Below are 25,351 nucleotides of genomic sequence, written 5' to 3' on the forward strand. Positions count from 1 at the left end.
GATCCAGATACATGACTAAGAGAAAAACTTTATGATAATTAAATGAATGATACTCATTTTGAAATGGAAATCGTCTCCAAAAAAGAGGTAACCTATTTTACCTATTATGATCTATTATATATTACCATTTTTAACATAACTAAATGAAGTTCATTTTAAAAAAGTATAGACACTGAATCACTCCTTCTGCTAAGTGATCACATGATTAAACTTTGCTTAAAAGTCCTTAATTGTTCTTCATTAATGCCAGTTTCTCAGTTTTATGGATTAGAAAGTATGTTATTCGTGGCATGTGCTTGCACTTGATAAAGGGTAGCTAAGGTAATGTGTAATCAATTACAGATTTTACCAGAAATGTTTTTACATAAGGATATTGAAGATAGAATCCAGTACCTTATCAGAATATTTTTTTACACTCTGAAACACCACGATGTGAAATTAATATGCTACAGAATCATACAATATTCCTTCTCAATTCCAAAGAGATAATGGCAAATTAGTTTTACCACCAGCAAAGTGCTTTTCTGTGTGACTTTTTTAAAACAATACCATCACATATGGAATGCAAAGAGTTAAGTTTCTATATCTTTAGCTCAAGAATTATAGTGTAGTTTAGGAACTTATGTCACAAAAATAGTTAACAAGGAATAGCATTAAGTAAATAACTTGTTTCTAAAAGATTTGAATTCTAATTACATCTCTTGGACATGCCAAGAAGTGTGGTATAAAGGGAATGGCATGGAAGTGAAGGCTACAAGATCTATGTTTTATTTTTAACTTGCCACCATCTTACCTTGTGATTTTGGACACAGTTTTTAAAAATTGTAGGGCTCTACTTTTCTTGACATAAAAATGAGTGAGTTGGACATGGTGATCTCTAAATTTTCTGTCAGTTCTCAGAGAACCACCTTAAAAACATCCTAGAACAATCTGACCAAAATATCAGAAAAATTTCTGACCAAATTGAATTCCAAAGTAAATTCTTGGGTCCTTGGAATGTTGAAATGATACCTTTTCTTCAGATGTGAAGGTAACATAACATACAGAATAGAATTGCTTGTCGTATTTGATTGTCTTTATGTCATATGCCTGTCTACAGTACACAAGCCTTTAGAAATGACTGCATCCAATAACCTAGAATGTTCTTGATTACTCTATTTTGCTTTTTATTGAGTATATAAATATTTTGATTGCTTCTCGGGGCGAACATGCCCTCTGATGCATAATTCAGAATTGCGAAGTGAAGCTTCAGGAAGTTGGAGATTTCCTGCTGAGACTGTGCCCACAATTCCAGTTGTCACCACTGTATGTCAAGAGTACTTCCTGAGGCATCGGTGTCTTCCTAGTTTTATTTTCTAGTTGTACATATTTAACCCCGTTAGGACTTTTTGATGATGATAAGTTATTTATTAAGTGTTTTCGTATATACTTAGGACCACAGAGAAACTACTGTGTAAAACCAGTTTATGTACTCTGCTCCCATTCTAGCTGCTTCTAAGAATTACCATAGGGAGGCTGATGTTTAGCAAAACTGTCACTTTTGCTTATGTCAACTAGTAAGTCTTAAATCTGCTTTCCAAAATAATTTCATTTTTTCTTTGCAGAAATCAGGATAAAAAGCTTTGACTCTGGATTGTTTCTTCCTTTTTCATACTCTCTTTGACTAAATCAAATACAATTTGACATTGCCTGGCATAAATTTTTTTACCTAGCAGATAGTCGTGAGCATTCTAAAATAGAGATACCAAATGCATTTCATCTCATATGCCAGTTATAATCTATTATAGTGGCTGCCGGGATTATAGCATTGAGAAGGATTAGTGATGTCTGTCAAGGATGTGGAACTGAGAAATCGTGACATGTGTCCCAGTTGTTTGTCAGCCCTCATCTTGATTTTATCTGATGCTAAAATCCACAAATTGTATTTAGGAAAATGAAAGACTTGCATAAATTTTAAGAATATGTGGGCCATAAACATGTAATTAAGAACTGTCATTCTGCACCTCCAAGCATGATGATAAAAGGACTCTGCGTAATATTTGACACAGTCTAACCAAAACAGATGGTGGATACATGCACTACGAGTGCTACTTTTGATTTTTTAATTGTCACACTCCTGGATACCAGGACTGTGTTGAATGGTTCAATGGAAAGTTATGGCTGGAATGATTCTTCGCCTACATTTCAGAAAGAGCCAACAACAACTTTGGAATAATTAATGTCTAAGCAATGATACAACACAATGATTCAAAGATAGATTTTCCAAAATAGCTTAGACACTAGGGTGAATCGTTAAAAACACGGATGGTTCAGAATCACAGTAACAGCTGCTAAGAGAGAAATCTGAAAAAGAGAATAATTTGTTTTTACCTCATTGGAAACACCAGAAGAATGATCTTGAACATAGTCCAGAGCCTTTTTAGGAGGCTGGGTGTAGATGGACCACATAAGCAGAAGTGTAGAGATGGAATGGAGGAGAGTCAATGGCAGCAAGGAATGGACATGTGGAAAAGGTGACAACAGTTAGAAATTGAGTGCTGATAGCATCAGACACACGTAAAGAGTGCATGAATGGAGCCAAATGGGGGTGGCCCAGCAGGAGGAGTGCAATGCTCATGAGTATTCTCAAGCACTGGGCAAAATTCCTAGTGACGGGGTTAGTGTATCTACAGACTCATAGCATCGGCTCAAAATGAGCACCAGAGTCTCTGGTGATGGGGTTAGTGTATCTACAGACTCATAGCATCGGCTCAAAATGAGCACCAGAGCCTCTAGTGATGGTGTTAGTGTATTTACAGACTCATAGCATCGGCTCAAAATGAGCACCAGAGTCTCTAGCCACAAAGGAATGCAAGGTATATGAAAGACACATTAAAGGAGCAGGTGGAGAGCATGCTGGTGAGTTTCCACGTGGGGCTGGAAATGATTATAGGAAAATGCTGATAATTTAGGCTCAGAACGGAAATTAGTTTAGTCCCTACAAACCATGTAATTGCTAATAACAATACATATAAAATAAAGCTAGAGGATTTTTTCCCTCTAAAATAAATTGCATTTATGTGAATACTTGTATACAAATTAGGAAAAAAATGAGAGAAAATGCTTTTCCTAGTAGTTATAGAAATTTGAGGAAAAATTCTTTGGTCTATATTCATTTACAGTCACTTTTGATCCAGTTCAATAAGATAAGGAAACTAACCAAGTGTCCTTTGCATTTTAATGGACCAGACGGACAGCTATAACCACCCAGTATCCAATATATGGTCAGTTTATATGAGGATATAAATCAGTGTCTGATATGGTAAAAGAAAGATTACACTCTGATCTTCAACAAAGTTCTGTGCAGTGGAATTGTTCTGTTCTTTAAGAATTTAAAATTCAGAAACATCAGGAAGAGTATAAAAAATCTGTAACTGACACATATCAAATGTATAGCTATTGGTAGGTAGAGTTCCCCAATGAAACTTTTAATAAAGGAAATTGTTATTTAGGGCTTGAGTTGATTCTTTACCCCAAACAGACTGAGCAATTCTCGTAAGGAGACAAGATGTTTCACTAGCATAAAACTAGAAATCAAGGTCCATAGGATTTCTTTATTTTTCTCTTTCCTTATATCCTTAAGAGTAAATGAGGTATTTTATAGTGGAGTATACTGACATGTATTATTGTGGGAATTGCCCAGAGATTTTTGGTGTGTCCGATAGGCCTGGGTTTAACTTCTGACTCTACCACTTACTATCCTGTGCAAACTACTTAACCTCTCTGGTCTCTGGTTTCTTCTTATTGGAGGCACCTCCCTCACTGAGATGATGAGTTCAGAACCCTGCGCTCGCCAGTGCTTGGTAGTTCTTCAGCAAACGGGAGCTATAATAATAGTAATTATTATTATGAATGTCACGTTACTTCTTCTGATTGAACTAGACCAAAATGGACTGTAAACAACTATAAATCTTCTATAAACCTCTAACAATCGTCTGAATATTCTAGGACAGAAACTATCTCAAGATCATTCTGAATTTGTTTAGATACCATCATCCTATTGCATGATGCGTGGTAAAGAAAAAGTACATAGGGAGTGTCTGAGCAGGTTTAACCATTTGGTACAGAAGTAGATGTGGGCTCAGCTGTACCCACTTTGTCTATATACTATACATCCAGCTTTCGTTCTGTAAATGACACCTAGCTCTTCTGATAAAGGTATGTTTCATAAATCAAACAACATTCTCCTAATTTTTTTATATTAATAGTCTAGCCTCACTTACCGGGCGTCCAAACTCCAGTTCTGAAAAGAATTTATACCAGGGCTCATTTTCTAAATCTATGTCATCTGGATTTATGCGATCAGTCTGGAGCAGATGTGAAGGAAAAGGGAAGGAAAAGGCACACTGAGCTGAGTGAGGGAAACGCCGTGTGGTATGAAAAACACGCACGCGCATTCGCACGCAAACATGCACCAACTCTCATCCAACAAATCTCAGCAGGAGAGAACAAAGGATGTAAAGTAAAATGAGTAAAATTAGGACATGAAGATGAGCTTCGATGGCATCACCTAGGCCCTTAGTCACTTTCTCTGTCCACCTCTGTCTTCTGTTTTGAGTTTGCCCCTTAGCTTTGATGCAGAAACTATGAAAAACTCTGTGAGGGCCAGAGCGAGCATGGATAGCACACCAGAAATAGGCTAAAGTTAGCCCATTAAAGTTAAAATAGACTCAACTTAGTCACTAAGTAGCTCATCTGGGTGAGTCAGTCCACCGCCCCTGCCCTCATTGATCCCAGCATGTAAGGCTGCATTCTGCAGAGGGTTGGCTTGGGTGCAGACATACGGAGAGCCTGGCGGAGAGGGGGAGGGAGAAGGTGGGAACAGAGGTGGGGGGAGGAGTGAGAGGTGCTGGGAGGCTGTTAGGGGTCGATTGGCATGAAGAACCTGGGCTCTAGTTGAGAAAGAAAGGGGCAGCAAGGTGGGGGGGGGTGAATAGCTAGACTCTGATTTTCCCCTTAGCCTCTGGAGAGCAAGGGCTACCCCCGAGTTTCCCGAAGGGCATTAGAAAAGGTAATGAAGGAAGGAGCTCACCCAGGTGGGGGAAAGACCTGGGGTGCACGGGCTTGGTATGGGGAGGCCAGTCCTGGGCGGAGGGGAGGGTCTACCGGTTACTTCTCCATACGGTGAAACAGAAAGAGGCTTCCAGCCAGGTTCCCTTGGAGCAGGTGTCGGAGTTGTTGGGAGAGGGGGCTGTAAGAAAGAGGGGTGAAGGAAACACTGATTCATTAGATGGAATTTCTCCATGGAACAAAGAGGACACCAGTTAGCAGGAGGAAACGTTTCAGAAAAGTAAGGTGTCCCTGGGGAGACGCAGATAACTTAGGAATGGTCTGGACCCCTGAAAAGATGTGAAGACAAGGAGCCTCCCAGAAAGTGAGGGGTGATCACATTTTATGAGCTACCACCCCAAGAATCACCTTCTATCTGTCTACCTTGAGCTGGAGAAGGGGATTTGGAGGGGGTTGGGGTTTCACACTACTGTAGCTGGCTAAGTGTGGGGAGAGGGTGAGCAAGAGAATCCCACTCTGGTTTTGTAGACACTGTAATTCAGAGAAAAAGCCAATTTTTGTAGTTGAGTTGCTCCTCTCCGGTGGTTTCTGAATATTGTATTTAAGATAGAAAAACGAGGAGTGTTAATATAAACAGCTTGAAAAATACATACAATTGCTTTTGTAATGGAAAAAAACAGACATGGAGCATTTATTTACTTTACCCAACAATATCCTGAATGCTTTTACATAATACACGCCTGATCAGACTGATTCAGCCTTTTTGAATTCCCATTTTGTTAATAGAATACAGTCTGTGTGCAATAATCAATTATATCCAGAGTATTTTTAGAGATGAGCTTTTTATTTCAATATTTTATAATAGGAGATTATAATGGTAGCTACAGTGATAGGAAAATTTGAGGCATCATAACAAAATAGTGAAAGGGCCTAAGTTATCCAAAATATGTGGTGATCATAATGGTAAAGAGTGTGTAGTGACTCTGGGGAATGTTTATGGTGGAATGGTGGGTGATGAAAGCTGAATGTGACCATGTGCCTGTAAGTATTTACATGATATCACAAAGCCTGTGTCTGGGTGAGCAGAGGAAGAAAACACACACATGTACAAACCCCCCCACAATGGCATGCTGGTATCGAGATTGTTCTTTTCCTTCTTTTAAAATATTATTTTGCTTTACTATTATAATGCTGTGGAGAATATTCTAATTACTACAGGAAATGTTGCAGAAAACTTGGTTCAATTTACAATTGATTCAATAGTATAAAAGTACTAATTGAGATTTTGGTCTTACCCAAAAGTTGTTTTTCTCCAGTTATCATTTAGATGATGGCGGCAGGATATGAATATTTTATGGAATAGTTCTACTGGAGCTGAGTTTTAGGGTAATCGACATCAGAGAGAATTTTCTCTTTTTTTCTTTTTAAATTTTTAAATTTATTTATTTGAGAGAGAGAGAACATGAACGGAGTGGGGCAGGGCAGGGAGGGCCAGAGGGAGAAGCAGACTCCCAGCTGAGCAGGGAGCCCGATGCGGGGCTCAATCCCAGACCTTAGCTCATGACCCGAGCCAAAGGCAGCTGCTTAACTGACTGAGACACCCAGGCACCCTGACATTAGAGAGAATTTTCTGGTAGTTTTTGTTCTGTCTATAGAGGCCTAGTACTTCATCCACAAGAAAAAGAATCTTTGGTTCTTTCAAATCTCATTGTTTTTAATATCATATACCTAATAATATTACTAATTCTTGATTTTACAATTCTGCTTTCCCATATAGTATTTTGTTTTTAAAGGGAGATAGAAATTTCTTAGAGGAAACAAATTTGTTTAAAAAATATTTTGAACAGCAGAGGGCAGCAAATTTACTAAACAAATAAGTATATTTACCAGCGGTTACAACTTCATTTTGACTTCCACCTTAAGAAAATATATAACAAACAGATACATGAAATTCTGATGTATAGAAATATATTTCTATGATAGAATGTGGAAAAGGAAGAATATCTACCGTCCTGCACCATAACTTAGAATGATAGCTTCTCATGAATTGTGATTGTAGATTAAAATTGTAATTTATAGTCTCAGTGGGCCACTATCTAGAATCCATGCCAATAGAGATTGGCAGAGAGGATGCCCCAAACAATGATCTTTGGTAATTATCTATAACTTTGGAACTTAACGAAAGGCATACATTTGAGGACAGCCTTTATGGTAAAGAAATACCAGCGGCAGAACTAGAATTTTCTTTTCACTGTGCTTTACCTATTGAATCCCTTTAGTTATGCAACAATGATATGTATTATGTAGCAATCTAGAGCCACTGCCAAGGTACACAGAAACCTCACAAAAGTCAGTAATACATATACACAGGGTCAGCCAACAGACATACATACACACTCATAATCTCACTAAATCAGCACTTTCCGTGCAGAACTTGAAAGTTCCTTCGAGTTGTTTGACACCAATGTGAACACTCCGAAACTCACTTAGGAAGCATGATTACGCGTTACTCTAATTGCTCATAAAAAAACAACAAAACAGATACACTGTTGCACATTTTTCTAATCTTTTTTGTTCTCTTCTCATTTTGAAAAACCCAGCAAATCCGTGCTGAAAACAAATGTGTATCAGTGCAAGAAGAGGTGTTTAAGAAAATCTAACACTATAAATGAGACAGGATTCTTATTTAAAGGCAACCAAGGGTGAACCATTTTTAAAGTTTTTATGTTTTCTACAATTTTAAAGCATTTAGTTGCTTTTGAGGTTAGAGAAATTCTACTATTCTCAGTATTCTCTTTGCAGGCATATAATTTCTATATGTTGTTCCAAACAGAGAAGTGCCAACGTAACTTAGTTCTTTAAAATTTAGGCTCATTAGAGTTTAAAGCTTTAATGGCATTTGCTACTATGTTTCATATTTATAGTGGTTCTACAATAAATGATATACATATTGTCAGCTGGGTTCAAACCACCAGATGAGACTTCCCAAATTTTTATGCATTAAGCTTTGATGCTCTTCATTGATAAAGAAGTGTAAGTTCATTGTGGGTTTAAATTGCATTTCAACTCTGCACTGTGCTTTCGATGATTCTTTCTTTCTGCTTTTATCATTATGTGCTGTTTTAGTTATTGTAGAGAAAGTAATGTCTTCATATTATTATCATTTTTTCATATGTAGAGAGGTCCTGAGTAAGTGCTTAATTTAATATAATTTAATTTAATGTAATTTAATCGTGGCTCACCTATAAATATATCCAATCCAGATGGGATGTAAAGTTATTATTAATATAATCTCAGAAGAGAGTTTGTGTGATTGCCTCATGGCCTACATTGTGGCTCAAGTCCGTTAAAGGTAAATTCTTGGTAATTGCAAAGTACTTTTGTAGATCAAATGTTAGACCCCTTTAATCAGTGTTTTCAAATTTATAGTCAAATAAACATCTACATGCTTCAAAAAATTGCATTGACCTTTACTTCCCTGCTAAAACCATGAACGCTTATTCCATTGATTCCTAAGGAAGAAGGGGATCCCTTTGGCCAGAGTCTGGGAAAGGACTTTTATTCGAGCAGTATGGCCTCCTCTGTCCACTGTGTACTCCAGGGAATCAGGGAATTAGCAAACCATAGTTACCAATTTTGTGTGCTGTGATGGAGACCCACTGTGCCTTTCGTTGCTGGGAGTGTATAGACTTCACCGAGGAGGCAAAAAACAGGGATTCAACCTCACCAATTTTACCCACCAACTGCAAGTGTAAAACCTATATTCATTCTTTCACTTATTCGTTCAACAACTATTCACTGAACACCTGCCATGTGCCAGGCATTTTGCTGGGTGCTGGAGACACAACAGGTGTGCTAGACATGGTCTCAGCCTTCCAGGTGCTTTAGTGAGGGACACAGACAAGTAAACAGGCCATTAGAATTCAGCATGTGAGGAGGAAATGCCACACGCTGTAGGCACACAACAGGAGAGCTTTGTGCCCGGGGTGGAGGTGTCAGCCATGATGCCCTGAAAACAGACAAGGCTGCACTTGAGATGGGAAGGAGAGAGAGCTTTCCTGGCAGACGAATGGCCTGTGCACAAGTCCAGGTAGGCCTGCATTGAAGGCTGTCTGTTTACCTGGAGTATGGTGGGTTGGCAGGAAGGGCAGGAAGAGACATAAGGCTGGAAAGGTCAGCGGGGGCCAGATCACAAGGTTTTTTGGAAATTACATGAAAAAATTTGGATTTTGCTTTACGGATATTTGAGGAGCATTAGGGAGACTAACTGGGTGGCTGTCCCTGTCATGCAGGCAATGGACACACTGTGGGCCAGAAGACTGGAGTGGCAGGGGTAGGACTTTGAGATCTTTGGGAGAGAGGGGATCCAGGGTGACACTTGGGAAAACTGGGCAGATGATGGGGTCATCTAGGAATTCAAAAGAGCAACAGAAAATTACCGAGAGATTGTGTGTTATTTATAAAAACTAAATAGGAAAAGAGCAAAGGAATGCTCATAAACCATCTGGGAGTAAAAAGACAGGAGAGCGCATTCCGTTGAAATCCCTAAGTTGTGTCCACTTGCTGTTATATCACTATCATTTAGCAAATCTGCTCTTCATCCTCTATGTCTTGTGGGCTGAAGATGCTCCAGAATCGTATGTAAGCTACAGCAGCAGATCGCCAGCCAGTCTCCGTGATATCGCCGTGCACTTAGCCTTTTGTCTTTTTTCTGATTTAGGGAGGCAGTGAGAATGAATTCACGATTGATGACAAGAAAAAAAGATAATAGCCTAGTCCTAGAATAAAAAAGCCTGGCCAAAATGAAATAGATGACTAGCCCAAATCCTTTTGCATAATGCTGGCCCCCCGCAAGATTGTTGAGGAGGAATAAAATGCTGGGTCTTTCTATTTCTCCATAAGATACCCATTCTCATTTCCTTCCAAGCTTCTTGGTTCCTTCTACTTCTTCCCTGTGGCTGCAGAGCCCATCCCCACCCAAAGCTCCAACAATGCAAATGCTCCCAGAACTTTCTTTTCTTCTTAGAATACAGGCCTAGCTTTGCATACTCATCGAAAGAAAGACTCAAAGTTCCTCAGGGTAGAGACTGCGTCTTGCTCACTACTGTGTCCCAGCACCCAACACAATGTCTGGCACATAGTTGATGCTCAATAAATGTTGCTGAAGGAGTAAATAATAGATATATCCTGGTGAGGAAGCTTCTAAGATCAATCCTATTTCCCGAGACCACAGCTACTAAAGTGTTCAGTACAATCACAATGTTCTTATAAATTGTTAGAAAGTTCATCAATGATCATTTTGTTATTTACATTTAAATCTGAGTGTCATTATTTTGCATAATTATTTTGCTACTTTCACTTGTATGCAATGGTAACATCATGGTTCACTCAATTATCAGACTAGAAATTTCAAAGTATCATGGTATTCAATCGTACAGTGAACGGGTTCTAAGTTTGCATTAAGCCTGCAAACCAGTGGTGTTCCATTTTTTTTTCCTTTCAGTTTTTCTGGTGAAGTTCTGTTATTCTAAAAGATAGGAGTTACTTGAAGAAAGGCAAAGAAGGCTTACATAAATATTATGTATGAATTATGTGATTATAAGGTTTTTGAACGTGTTTCTCAAGAACATAACCATAAATACAGGGTTTCAAAAACTAAATCAAGGGCGTTCATGTTGGGTGTGGTAAGGCAAAGGTTTCCAATCAAATTTCAGGGCTGGCCTTGCATTATATATAATAATATGCTTTCTTGGATACTCTTAAAGGAGTGAACAAAGAAAACTCTTTTTCTTGTTCACTGACAGCACCCAAAATTCTTTTAAGACAATAAGGAATGTAAATTATAAATGGCTCTCTAGAAGCAGGTTTTGATAGAGATGCAAAGCAATTATATTTTCAGAGATCTTGAGGGCACTGATCTAGGAGGGAAACCAAAAGACTCAGGAGAACTGGGAAATAAAAACCAAGAAGGCCAAGGAATAACCGATTTGTTAAATTGCACTTAGAAGAGGCAAGTGGTTATTTTCAAGTTTATATATCTTTTTGTTTGCATATTTGAAATATCTAGAAAAAATTCTGCAAAGTTAAATATAATCTTGATCCATTAGATTGACAATCAGGAAGCTTGAGGCTTGGTAACCTGAGAGAGATTTAATAAGAATCAATTAAAATTGTTTTTTAAAAGAAAGGCATTTGGGAAATTTCCCCTTAACCAAAGAAATATTAAGCAACCGATATGGAAGAGATGGGACTGTGTCGGCCCATTTGTATCAGAGAGACTAATGAATGATTTTTCTCATTAGCAATGTAGACTAGCAATTAAGTATTACATTTATGACTTTTTAAGAAATTAAGCACAGAGCTGTGGTTAGGCACAGCTATAGTTACATGCAAATGGGTCGCATATTTGGTTGGTAGGGACAATATATTAGAGAGCATATCTTCAATTCTCAGACAAGATGTACGAATCATGATACAAAATCAACTTGATTTCTAAATACTGCCAAATCCATAAATTACCTTTGCAACAAAAATTGCTAAATGATAACAAAATTCAGGTCTGCCTGGGAACCCAGAAACCTAGAGAACTGGCATTCTGGTTAGTGACAAGTGCTTACTGGTCTTTCATGCTGGAGAATGGATGACTTCCCAGGTTCATATTCAAAAATACTCCTTGGCTCAGACCGAAATTTTCTTGTGTCCACTTTCCTATCTGGAGGATCCCAGTCATGCCTAGAAATAAACAATGATAGAAAATAACTCTATATGCTTCAAGCAGTACTATAAAACCACTTGCTATCTGTTTACAAAGTTACTTTTAGTACAGATTTTTAAAAGTATCTCAGGATAAAAAGTTAATCTGCAAAAAATACCACATTTATATGTTGTTTTACATAATGATTTTAAAGAAATACCTAATGATTTACATAAATGATTTAAAGAAAGCCATTCTTTTATTTCATATTATATTTTCCTCTAATTCTTTTCATACACGGTCCTGCTGGCTCAATAACTCACACAAGGGGTTTATAGATATGCACGCAGCCAATGTTCTGCTTGTCAACCCTTGGGATGGTACACAAATTACAGCTGTGTGTATTTGTGTTTAGAGTAAATGGCGGTGATGCTCCATTGAGTTATGTGAGTCAGACAGCCATCCGCTTGCATGAGACCTTGGAAGCTGCTCTTTTTCCTGAACTAATTTCCTTCAAAAGGCCATCAGCAAAGAACTTTGAAAATAAAGCTTTTCTAGGTAGCCAGGGCGAAAGAAGGCTTCCTTTGAGACAATGTATATGGAAGCCATCTAGAAATTTTTAAGAGATTATCGTATTTCTTAATGAGAGATTTATTTCTGCTAAACATAGGACAAATAGTACATTTAAATGAGTTAATTTTCGTTCTTTTTTAATAGCAGAGATGCCATTTGTGTCTAGACAATTATTTCTCAAATTTAAGGCATTGCACTTGTAACCATATAGTTTATCATGAGGAGATTGAAGTGAGGATCTCTGCATACATGCTGTGTGTTCTATTCGTGGTATCTTGGGTCTCTATGATCATCGGTTACTCTTAAAGGTACAGTGGGGCAAATATATTATTTATGGGATGCATATGATAGGTGGATGCTTAATAATTAGTATTAATGCTGAATAATTCTTATATTGTTATGAATTGCTTATATTGTTATGAATCACATGAGCTGTGGCTTTAGTCAGAGCTGAGTTTGAATCCTGGCTTGGACATATGAGCTGTATGAGCGGAGCAATTTACCTTAATTTTCCAAACCACAGTTTCTTTCTCTCTAAAACAGATTTAAAATAGAAATATCTCATTGGGTCATTTTCAGAATTAAATGACATGATAGAGGGAAAGTACTTAGCATAGTGCTCGGCTCATAGTGAGCTCTCAATAAAGGTTACCTATAAGTAGGCTTATTAGTCATAATCCTAATAAAAAATTGTATGGTAGAAGTGTGTTTATAAATTTTTATTTTTGTGTGAATAGTTTCTACAAAAATTTCAGTGGGGAAATGAAAATTAGTATCATCTTGAAAAGCTGGTAGAAATGAGTCACAGATAGACACTTAGTAACTAATGCCTTATTTATTATTTATGAATAACCTTGCCTGCTTTCAAAAAGAGATTGTTGTGTACCAGAGGGGAAACTGTAAATCATTAAGAGACCTAACATTTCAAATCTGAGGAAAATGAAAATTAACTGCAGAGCCTCTGGCATGCAATGTCAAAGGAAGTATGTGTCAATTATTTCTATTTATTTTCTTCTTGTATGCATTTATTGGTCAGAAAGACTGTGCTCATGTTACTTTAAGCCTAGGTGATTATGATATTATGAATCAAGATTGTCTTTGCCACCGTCTCAATAGAGGAGGTCAACATGGCGCATGCGCGGACTAAGTTAGGCAGGCGCTGAGTCTTCTACTAAATGTCAAATGGTCTGACTTTTATCCTCAACTAAATAGAGGCCACTGTGGGGGGAAATGCCTTACTTTTCTGTTGAAGATCCATCTCTTGGTCGAAGTGGTGGGACTGGAGGAGGCACGTGTGGGGGAGGGACAGGGGAGGAGGCGTCCTTAGAGACGTCGGTGCCGTTGTCCGAGTGGCTTTTGGAGAGGGGTCTGTAGGTCTGGGTCTTTGCAGCAGGGTGTGACTGAGCGCTGTAGGGTGCGTTGTACAGTCCTATCACGAAACACAACACAACAAACAAGCACATAACGTTTTAAAAGCACATTAAATTATTTATACCCCACAAAATATCTGGTGATTTTACCAGAATGTTTTATCAGTAAGTGAATTCATGATGCATGCATTGGGCAGTATTTCTTAATCGATTTATGACTTATAATTTATGAATCATTATTAATATATTAGTTTGTCATTGATATATTCTGTACACAAGGACTGATTATAGTAAATCTTCAACAATCATTTTGAAATTAGTAATGATTCAGACTGGCATTAGGAATAAACTTACAGGTATTCGGCAAATTTTCTCCTGGTTAATATAAACTAATAACATAGTTAAGTTTTCAGAGGGAGATTAAAAATAGTTCACAGAATCTTACCAAATATCGTCTATTACTTTAAAAGGTCTGATTTACATATGATAATTGACATGTTAGTTGCAGTTGAACAAAATATTGAGCAAGTTGTAGATGTGCTGTATATAAGCCTTAAGCAAGGCTTAAGGACACTCAAATCTTCTGTAAGCTTGTAGTGTATCTGGGGAAATGAGACATGCATAGAATTGTGATTGAAAATAATTGGGGGGCGCCTGGGTGGCTCAGCCAGTTCAGTAGCTGCCTTCCACTCAAGTCATGATCCTGAGGTCCTGGGATCGAGTTCCGCAAGGGGCTCCCTGTTCGTTGGGGAGTCTGCTTCTCCTTCTGCCTGCCCTCTCCCCCTGCTTGTGCTCTCTCTCTCTCTCTCATTAAAAAAAAATTTGGCAACATGATAAAGGCCAAATGAGGAAAATGCATATTAGGAATTATAGATTTTAGAAGATGGTGGATTGGTCAGAGGAGATGTTATGGAAGCCACGGCACTGGGGTGAGCTCTAGAGGATTGGTTTGGGTGGCTGGGTGGGGGAAGTGGGCAGCAGAGATGGCTTAGGAAAAAAAACCAAAAAGAGGTAGGAAGGACAAGACAGAGCACAGCGGGATGCAGGGTTTGTAGAGAGGGGAGAGGCTGGCTGCAATTGTTTGGTCTACCAAGGGAACTGCGAAACTATCTTGAAAGGGCTCTGCAAGGTTATACGTAACTACTGTCCATTTACTAATTACTAATGGATACAGAATTTCAATAGTAAAAATCATTATAAAAATTCTGTATTTCCTGCCACTTCAGTCTTTTGAATTAAGTTAATTTTCATTCATCTATTTCTCCTGAAGGTCCATACAGATGAAAAGACAATGTCTGGGGGTGCCTGGGTGGCTCAGTGGGTTAAGCATCTGACTCTTGATTTCGGCTCGGGTCATGCTCTCAGGGTCCTGGGATAGAGCCCTGAGTTGGGGCTCTGTGCTCAGCAGGGAAGTCTGCTTGAGGTTCCCTCTCTCCCTTTCCCCTCCAAGCCAGTGCTGTCCCTCCCTCTCTCTCTAAAATAGATAAATCTTAAAAAGAAAAAAAAAAAGAAAAAGAAAAGAGTGTCTGCACTTACTGTTTTGCCTGGATTCTACAATCAGACTTCAACTTTACAGCTCGTTAAAAACAAAACAGGCCCCAAATGGAGTCATTTACGTATGCTGAGCCCCACGTCACAAAATAGAGACTTAATTACAGTTTTGGCTCTGCTAGAAATGGAATCTTAAACCAGACAATCAGGAATCGCCTGACCAGCACTAGTGAGGTCACCTGCCATCCCCTAAAGGAAAAATAACCTTGCAATCACCTACCCACATTTTTTTTTTTTTTTTTTTTTTTTTTTTTTTTGCTGGTATAACTTCCTTGTTTGGCTCCCACCTGCCTACAAAAGTCTTTCATTTTGTACAGCTCCTCAGAGCTCCTTTCTATCTGCTAGAGTGGATGCTGCCAGATTCGTGAATCATTGAATAAAGCCAATAATATCTTTAAAATTTACTTGGCTGAATTTTGTTTTTTTTTAACTAGCTAAACCCAGGAGGTGAGTCTGGAGTACCTGTGGCTAGGAATACAAGTCGAGGGAAACATTTTTCTCCACTTCCTGCTATCACCTGGAAGAGGGAGGACCGAAGCCTCAGAGGTCTTGCAGCCAGTTAACTGGTTAACCTTGTTCTGCCAGGTTTTTCTTCTCCATTTGTCTTTGGAGACTAGTTAGCAGAATCCCTAACAGTTAAAGGGCCTGAGTGCTGGCCTTCAGGCATCAAGGAGGGGAGAATCTTCTGCAGTTCTAAGGAAGGGGACCCCTACTTGAGGTGAGGTCGCCGTTGAGGGGGAGGAGAGCAGTCTGAGCCTCGGAAAGGAAAAACAGTCTCCAGCTGGGGCTGAACTGCAACAGGAGGCCCTATATGGGATCCCCTAATGTGACATTTAGGAGAAAGGGAAGCATTTTGTAGGGGTCCTTCACTCCAGCCAGCAACCACATCACACGATACCAACGCACTCAAATACAAGGAGAAATGCCCAGAATTGCAGTCGTGTCTTAGGACTGTTGCCAACTCTGAGTCAGGAAAGTGGCCCAGCGGAGTGGGATTTTAAAAACTCCTTCAGTGAATGGTTGCATTTTGGGAGCACAAGCACGGACAAAGTCACAGAATACTTTGCTGGACTTGTTTTTTGTGAAGCGTATCTGAAAGATCTTATGCAATTGTGATCACTCTCGCTGCTGATAAAAAGAGATCTTTATCTGACTTTGTACCCTAGTTACAGCGTGTTCTTTCACGGCTGTCCTTCAGACTTAGGTTAAACATTCCTGAAGCCAAGAATAAAATGACAGTGAGAATGAATGAGAGAAAACAGTATTAGTTCTCATTTCCATGAGAAAAGATCGATCCTTTGGTCATGCACACTTTGAGAAAAGGAAAACAGCATCCTCTTGATTGTATGAACTGAAAACATGCGGCTCAAACAGGGGTAAAAACGTAAGCGTGACGTGCCTCCAAGCATTGCCGAGCATACAGTATTCACCGCGAGCAAGGAAACCCGTCCTACCTGCATTATATGTATAAGGAGTGTTATACATGTCTGTGTCATCATCTAGAAAATGAAACATAAATATTATGGTAATACAGATTCGGTCACCATATCATAATAGGACAGTAGAACTTCAGAGAAACAACAAACAAAAAATTTGGTAGAAAACCAATGCATTGGGCGCCTGGGTGGCTCAGTCAGTTAAGCATCTGTCTTTGGCTCAGGTCATGATGCTGGGGTCCTGGGCTCAGCAGGCAGCCTGCTTTTCCCTCTGCCCCTCCCCCTGCTCCTGCTCTCCCTGGCTGGCTCTCTCTCTGTCAAATAAATAAATAAATCTTAAAAAAAAAAAAAAAGAAAAGAAAACCAGTGTGTTTTGCCTAGTTCATAATACCATTTAAAATTTTTTTCTGATATTGTTTTGTTGCTGGGCTTTTGCAGTTTGTCCTTGCTTGTCTGTAACCTATTTGCTCAGCCCTCTCCCCAGCATACAAGGTCAATGCCTTTTCCTCACTTCTTTAGGCAGCCTTCTCTTCCGAATCATGAATTTCCTCGGGGAAGTGCTTTGAAGATCTTTCGTCAACCTTGTGAGACCCACCTCTGCTCACTCTCTCCATAAGCAGCTGACATGTGTGGGCAGAGGAACATAGAATCTGTTTAAGCACACACCCCGCCACAGGGCTCGGGAAGGGGGGAGGGAGCAGAGCACCTGGCAGCCCTCCAAGGGTCATCTAATAAGAGGCTTCTTGGCAGCCCAGGAGTGAGGCAGGAGCACAGGTGTCTGTGATTTGAGGGTGATAGAGGCGAACAGAAGAGAAAGAGGGAGGGCCACAGTGCTGCTAGGCTCTCAACAGTTAGTGTAAACCAGAACTATACAGCAGTCTGCACACACATCCTTCAGCCAGGAGAATCCGATCAGAAAACAGAGTAACATACGTACCCGGCTTGTGCACCATGTGAATTTGCTTAAACATTGTCTTGTACCAGTCCTTTGGTCTGTCGACTGTCTATAAAAGAGAATGTCCAGGAGTTAAAAAACTGGTTCCAAATCAACAGTGTTCCTCAATGTTCTTCTTTCTATATTGTATCTTTTCTCATAGCAGATTTTGGTTTTGGGATTAAAAACAAAATCTATTTCATGATGAAAGTACCAGTAACTTATCGAGTTATGCCTGCAGTTTGTAAATGTGTTACCCCTTGTCTGAGTTGAGGCTGAATTGGAACATTATATGCTACGGTTTTAAATTTTGCAAATCACCCTGTGCCCAGCACTAGATAGTTGATACTTGCACAAACATTTATATAAAATTCATGCAATAACAGTTGTGGTGTTGTAATGATTTGCTTAACTCCTTTTGGTGATAATTATCATTATCCTTAAAAACATTTTAATGAGTATTCTGTTCAAAACATTATTTTTAGAATTAACTAGGGGATATTTCTTACTTTTAAACTGTATTCCAATAAGCTTAAACTTAGAGAAATAAAAATATGATGTAGTCCTGCAGCAAATCTAAAAAAAGATGTAGATATTGTTTTGAAATTTTTAAAACACGATAATAAAATGTATGCAACATTTCCCTGGCTAAGTTGGAAACTCCTTGTGAGTAGAAGTTCCTTACACAGCCCAGGGTTTGGACATTATAGGAACAGTAGGCTGTATGGAAAGAAGAAATTAGTGTCAGCTCAACCTAGATTCAAATCTTGCTTCCTTTAATTATTGTTTCATACTTCCTAGCGATGTGAATTTGGGCCAGTTAGGTAAGCTTTTAGGCCTCAGTTTTGTCCTTTCTAAGATGAGATAATTATATCTACAGTCTAGGGTTTTTATGGAAATGGAATGAAGCCACAAATACAATAACACCTAGAACAATGTTTAGAATATAAGCTATGGTCAATAAGTAATAGGAGTGGGGAACATTACATATTAATAGGATAAAATAAGGAATGAATTCAGGTTATTGGATGGAACGCTACCTGATTATACACCTGTGAAGGTAGACCTACACCTTTGGAATCATAATTAAAGATTTTGCTTTGTAAGATCTTTATCTCAACATTTCCAGAAATACTCCAGCAAGAAACTCAATCATCCAGTGTATAATAAGAAATAAACCGGATTTTCTGAGACAATTCTCTTGATATAAAATATTCTGTTAGGACTGCCACAAAAATATTCTTGTACTTTTTCATGCTGAGCTTCCTATTTTTTTCCCCTCAGCAATGTGGTAATTTCATTTTTCATCTGGAAATTGAGGGGTTTGTGCCATATCTAAATTTATTTTTGCCTCTAGGAATATATGGTTCTGATAATCGCCATAAATAGAGATTAACGTTAAGAGCTTCTTGACTTTGTTATGAATCACCTCTTCATTCATTTGAGGCTCCCTGATTTTCACTAGAAAAGCTGAGGAGATCATTGATTGACCTTATATTCAAATGGTGGGAGCTGGTGGGAGGGGGGCAGTGATGAAGCAGGCACGTAGTTATTATTTGCTGGCTTAAATACAGTAGCTGAATGTGTATCTTTAAGGGACATGTTCATAAAAGATCAATTTCTCTTTCGTTAAGCTTTATTTCCTTTAGGTATTTAGCAACAGAAAATAAGACAAAACTTTTTGCACACGTTTCCCAGCCATACCTGGACACAACCAATAGCAACAAGGAAACCGAATAAGTAAGTGATATCACTGTATATGGCAATGTATCTTGACAGACAGGATTTTTTTCCTTCACTTGCTGGAGGGCACATATCAGGCAGGAGCTCCGTTCTGCCATCTGCTAGCTTTATATGGTGAGCACAGAGAGGCCAGGAAGTGCCCAACTGGTTGGCAAAGAGGAAGATGAAACTGGTAGAAGGCAATACTAACACTCCATGCCCCTTTCTAAAAGAAGCACTCTAAGCCTTTAAGGTTTCTTTTATAAATGACATCGTTGCACGTTATGGCCAACACTGAGGTGAAGTAAATAGAAGTCTATTCAAATTTAAGGACGTTTACTTTTGTACGTGTCCTTCAGGGTTATTTTGTATGGACAGTTAACTACTAGCAATTCACCATTCAGTTGTTTTCCATAATCTTGGCCAAATACACCTGCATTTTCCATTGCTACAGTTTACAAAGTATCAGAACTCTACATTGATGTATCATGCGGACACTTCCACAAAGGGAAAGGACACATATTTTCTACACATGAGTGTACAAGGCTCTATTCTATTTTTGCCCCTCTCTGGCTTTGAAAAGGCTCAAACCGGTGTTATATTTGAACTGGAAGGAAAGAATCTTGTATTTCACTTAACTAGCTGGCTTTAATCAACCTCCTGGGACATGAACCCTAGCGATTTGTGCTGTTAAGAATGGCAGAGAAAGGCTAACACAGACGTCCCAGGTCACACGAGAGGGGGCAGACTGGGGAGCCTTCATTCAAATAACTCAAAGGTACATTTGTTGACTTTTGGCTTTCTAGAGTTTCCAGTTTACTTTACAAAATTCTGTTTCCTTGGGATAGGCTGGTTGTCTGAAATGAGACCATAACATGATACACTGAGACAGGACTGCCTTTGGTGGATACCCTGAGCAGAATTCCACATGAAGCCATTTGAGTCTGATAATCATTACTTTCTACACGGATGAGAAAGAAATACAACCTTGGAGATTCTTGGCCTGCTGCGGCTCAGAGATGGCCTGACTCAACATTTATAAACACAGCTATACTTGGGGATGTGCTCAGCAAGGCTAAAAAATAGGGACCGCGAATAAGAGTCTTCACAGAGCTTCACCTTCTTTGTAAAGTTTTAAAAGTCTAAATAAGAGCATAGCTGTACATCAAAATTATGGTTCCTTATAAGGAACTTCTGGGCTGCTTATATTTTATTTTCTATTTTATAGAAGGAAATACTGGCATTGAATGTTTAATACATGTGTTTGCTTACGCATATGTAAACATGCTTTTGATTTGCAAGTAGATAGACAATATAGAATTTTAACACTCCCTGATTTTCACTAACCATCTACGATGTCTGGTTTTTTCCTTTTGAAAACTAACAAGCAAGTCCTTGCTATGTAAGAAAATTACGTCTTATGGATTAAAAAAATGGTCCAGCTTTTTGTGTTGTTTCTTATATATCATTTATCATGTTAAAGACACTCCCAGAGAGCTCAGATACAGTCCTTTCAGACAGAAGCCTGTAACAGCACAGAACCAGGGCTCTCCTACTGTGTGTATGTACTGTGACTTGAGGGTCAAGGAAACAAAGCCATTGACACCATTCCTGTCTGACACTACATCCCTACATGATTTGGAAAAAAAGATTTCAAATTTAACTATTTTGAGTCAGAAATCTTAAAAGGCAAACAAATGACAAAACAGCATCACCAGAAACATGTAGTTGTCATAGGACTGTTGGGCACAATCCCCGAACTTTTTCTGTTACTTAAATATGACAATCGTCAGTTCCAACATAGATTGGTAGGACTTTATAATTAGCCGCATTCCGCGTTCCCAGAATCTAGCAAGTCTACAACCCCAGCAACTGCTCTACAGACTGACTTTCTGGCTTTCAGTTCTAATACAGATGCTTGGAATAATCAGTTTTCTACTCTTCTCTCAGAACGCGTCATCCCCCCATGAGAAATGCAGTCTTACCCCTGCTTTTTCCCTGATCTCTTTCCCATTCTTTTCCTCTGTCCACTCTTGTCTTTGGCCCCCCAGGGCTTGCATTCCAGGAAAGCAGCTCTTGGCAACACCCCACCCCCAACCATCAGGTACGTGGGTGTTGCAGGCAGAGTGTTCAGCCTGCGCCCACTTCTCGCACAGCCCCCCAATTCACCTGCACACGTGCGGCTGCCCTCATCCTGGTTCCCAGAGCCTTCCTTCTGTCGGCTTAGCACAAACCTCTTCTGCAGGGAGAGTGGTCAGCCAGCCGCTGCCTGCCCGGCTCTAAGCTGCGTCTGCCGCTGCCGAGCTTTGCCAGAAGGGGCTGCCCTGACACACTGAGCAATGCTTTGGCAGGGTTTAGAGACTTGAAAAAAAATTCCAAACACTTTCACTTATCATCCCTGAGGGCTCGCAGCAGGCACAGCTGAAGAGGGACGCTAAAATGTGTATTTTTCTTCACAGTTTTTCCTTTGCATGACATTAACTCCCTTCTCTCCAATCATCTCACCTCCCAACGCCCAATTCACAGCTCTCAATCTCCTGATGTGAACACACATCCATTTCAAGAAACAAATCACTGATTTATTTGCAATGCACGTGGGAATTCAAGGCAGCCAAAGAATTCGCATTTTCTCCTTCCTTCTCTTTTCTCTCTATTGCCCTAACACTGCTAGGAGAAAGGTAAAACAAAACAAAACATTCCTTTTTCCTTGTTTCCCATGATCACAATTTTCATGATTTTCAATTAAAATGCAAAACCAGATTGTGTGTGTGATCAGCTTCGATCGACAAGTTCTTTTTCTCTTTCTCTGACACACACAGCATAAGACTCATGAGAACTCAGATGGCACAGAGGGCAATCCTCATTATATAAGAGCATCGGAATGCACAAAGCCATTGACAATCCATCCTTTGTAGAGTCTGTGCCCAGCCCCGCAGCAACGCACACCCTGGCATTTCCTACCGTTCTAATTGCTGTGGGGATTCCGGATTCATCCACTGGCCCGATTCCTGGGTAGTGCGGGGCTTTGATGACCGTCACTCTCTTCTCTTCCTCTGAGGATCTGTACAGTGGTATGGAGCTGCCCATGGTGCCGTCGAGAGACTGCGCGTGCTGGGGATACGTCTCTGCGGAATCTGCAGAGACAGTGTGGGGAGATAGAACGTATTGGATGCACAAGGAATCGTGACTTGATGGTACCTCTTGTATACTGACGCCAACTATAACGTAGAATGTTTCCATCACTCTCTCTTTTACCCCGCTTACCTTACATTTGAGCTGTCTATTGTTAATATGCGGGTATGTACCCAACACAACAATAACAAGGTCCTCATCATTTTCTAAGAAGGGTGAGGGGAAGAACAGCATTAGCTGAAAGACCATGTGACCTTGTGGCAGCCACTGTGTTAAGAAAGTACATGTATGACCTTGTCTTATCCTTCTCGTGTGTTGGGAGGAGGCGCTGGGTTTCATAGATGAGGAGACAGGAACCTGAGACGTTGAAATTATTTTTGTGACATTGTTTACTACTATTACTTAAAAGTGCTGAAACATCCTCTGAGAACAAAAGATGTGACTGTCAAATATACAGCAGCAATTTCATAAAAATAAAAGCAAAAATCACATTAAGAAATCTTCGCCTCCAAACATATACTTAGATGTGAAGGCTTCTGGATTAAATAAATGGTTTTAAATTATTGATACTGATTTTTAAAGTAGCCATGATGGCCATAATATCTTTGCTTTTACTTTAAAATACGAAAACCCACTTTTTTTGCCCCTTGAGTATAAAAATTGCCCTAAGCATATAAATTAGATGCGATTTCTCATGTTCCTATCTTCATGCCATGTTTATTAACTTTTATTACATTTTCCTAAGAAACAGAGAGGACTTTATGTACTATATATTTCACTTACTCTTAGTTCACAGATATGTATGAAGATCAACACTATTACCATTCATTTTGTACAATTGATAATATGACTTCTTGCTTTTTTTACAATAAATTTCAAAATTTTGGTGAGCAAGAATGATTCTTGACATGGGTTGTCTGATCTGGTACTCAGAAAGGTCTTTTTTTATATGGATATGAAAAAGTTCTAATGTTTCAGGTAGCAGTAATTGATTTTATATAGATATATATATCTCAAAAGATATGACCATGTTTTTATAACAAATTTATGTAAAACTTCATAAGTAAGATTTTAAGAAGGTTTAACTCATCATTATAGGGATAAGTACAGCGAAGACCCCTATAAGCTAAAATCTATTCTAACATTTATAACTGCTCTCACTATTATTATGGTTATGTTCAACTGAGTTTGCAACAGAAAAGCATTTTCTATGCCTTTCTGATGAAGAATGGCCTCATGTGCCATTGTATGTAAAAGCAGTATCTTTTCCAAGCAACTCCAAACGAAGACACAACGTGGTGTTTGACTCTGATTTCCCACTTAATCCCCAAAAGGATTTGCGTTGGGAACCATGATGGTGGTATTTCTACTAAACAACAAATATTTTTTGAGCACCTCATATGTGCAAAATCCCAACCCAAGCAAACTAGTATTAACTCTGTCTTCACATACGGTTCACAAGATTCAATGAATTTATAGCTTACATAATACAAGTTTAGCCTTTTGTTTTATTTTTCTTTTATAGGTCCACTAACTTTCATTTTTGTAGTCTTTTGGCCTCAACTCAATACAAAGTTTTTCTAAGGAAAGATAGATTTGTATACTGTCCTCAGAACCTGTCTCAACACTGACTGGAATCTGTTCCAGTGTGTTAATAGAGGGAATTTCTTTCCATGTATTATGTGTAAGTCTACCCATGGATATGTTCTAGAATGAAAGCCTGTCTGTATTCAAGTATTTATACATTTTGTTTCTTGGGGTGGAAGGGATAAAGTTGTGTTTATTAAGACAGGTAATGAGGACAGAGAGTCAGACTCTGATGATAATTATTCAGGAAAACATTACGGCCTAGAATAACTTGGTAGATTTACTATACGTGTGTGATAATGCACAGCTCTGTAAAAAATCTAGGTATAATGGACCCCCTCATAATCCTCCACCGTGGACTGATCGTTTAAGAGCAAGGCCTTGGCATAAGGGCATCCGACTTCCTTGTGCTCTAACAGGACATCATTCCCAGACTCACTGATGATCCCCAGGAGCGGCATTGGAGAGGGCACGAGTACATTTAGACGTTCCTTCAAGGAGCCTCAGGGCTCCATGTAAGTGTTACAAGGTTTTGTTGACCACAGAAGTTAGAATCCACAATGCACAAGCTGAATGTTCCTGGGTAAGCTGATGGCATCACGTCCTTCAACAAACAAACAATGTTGGGGAAGACGAGGGGCTGCCTGCTGTCAAAGAGGAAATGGGAGTGAAAGCCCTGTGTTCTACTTCCGTTCTATTGCTGGCTGGTGGTGGCCAGAACATCGGTCCTCTCCTGATTTTCTGAGAGGTGTGTAGCTGGCTCACTTTCCACCACCTTCCTCCCTGCTGTCTGCAAGCCTTCCAGTCGTTCAACGTCATGGAAACTTTCTCAGCTTGAATTTGGACAATGGTTTGATTTGGTTTGATTTTTAGTGTTTGGGGTGGGTTTTTTTTAACATTTTAAAAAATTAAGAAATAGTCATGTTATTTTCTTGGGGCGCCTGGGTGGCACAGCGGTTAAGCGTCTGCCTTCGGCTCAGGGCGTGATCCCGGCGTTGTGGGATCGAGCCCCACATCAGGCTCCTCTGCTATGAGCCTGCTTCTTCCTCTGCCACTCCCCCTGCTTGTGTTCCCTCTCTCGCTGGCTGTTTCTATCTCTGTCAAAAAAATAAAATCTTAAAAAAAAAAAAAAGAAATAGTTATGTTATTTTCTGAACAGTCCTAATATATTTTGCCACATAAACATGTTTGTCATTCTGTAGTACAGTTCTTATCCAGGAGGCTTCAAAGGGGTCACAAGCCCCATGAAAAATTATAGGCTTCCAATTGTTTATGAACGTTCAAATGTTCATTTTTTTTTTCC

The 25,351-nt window shown here is 39.3% G+C and overlaps 1 protein-coding gene across 21 annotated transcripts in view; it reads right to left on the bottom strand.

Moving 5' to 3' along the window:
- SORBS2 (sorbin and SH3 domain containing 2) overlaps positions 1-25,351 on the bottom strand; it is a 337,321-nt gene that overhangs the window by 46,736 nt on the left and 265,234 nt on the right. For 10 of the 21 annotated variants that reach the window (XM_034647578.1, XM_034647577.1, XM_034647580.1 and 7 more), the window contains 8 exons: positions 22,291-22,463; positions 17,611-17,677; positions 16,692-16,736; positions 13,556-13,745; positions 11,667-11,781; positions 5,072-5,230; positions 4,263-4,346; positions 2,371-2,427 (listed from right to left, as the gene is read on the bottom strand). In XM_034647578.1, the coding sequence (XP_034503469.1) occupies positions 2,371-2,427; positions 4,263-4,346; positions 5,072-5,230; positions 11,667-11,781; positions 13,556-13,745; positions 16,692-16,736; positions 17,611-17,677; positions 22,291-22,463 (890 nt within the window). Of the gene's footprint in view, positions 1-2,370; positions 2,428-4,262; positions 4,347-5,071; positions 5,231-11,666; positions 11,782-13,555; positions 13,746-16,691; positions 16,737-17,610; positions 17,678-21,498; positions 22,237-22,290; positions 22,464-25,351 lie in introns of those variants that run through there. The other 11 variants (XM_019803972.2, XM_034647581.1, XM_034647574.1 and 8 more) reach the window with 7 other exon arrangements.

Source organism: Ailuropoda melanoleuca, chromosome 18 (assembly GCF_002007445.2).
Source record: "Ailuropoda melanoleuca isolate Jingjing chromosome 18, ASM200744v2, whole genome shotgun sequence".
NCBI classification, from domain to species: Eukaryota; Metazoa; Chordata; class Mammalia; order Carnivora; family Ursidae; genus Ailuropoda; species Ailuropoda melanoleuca.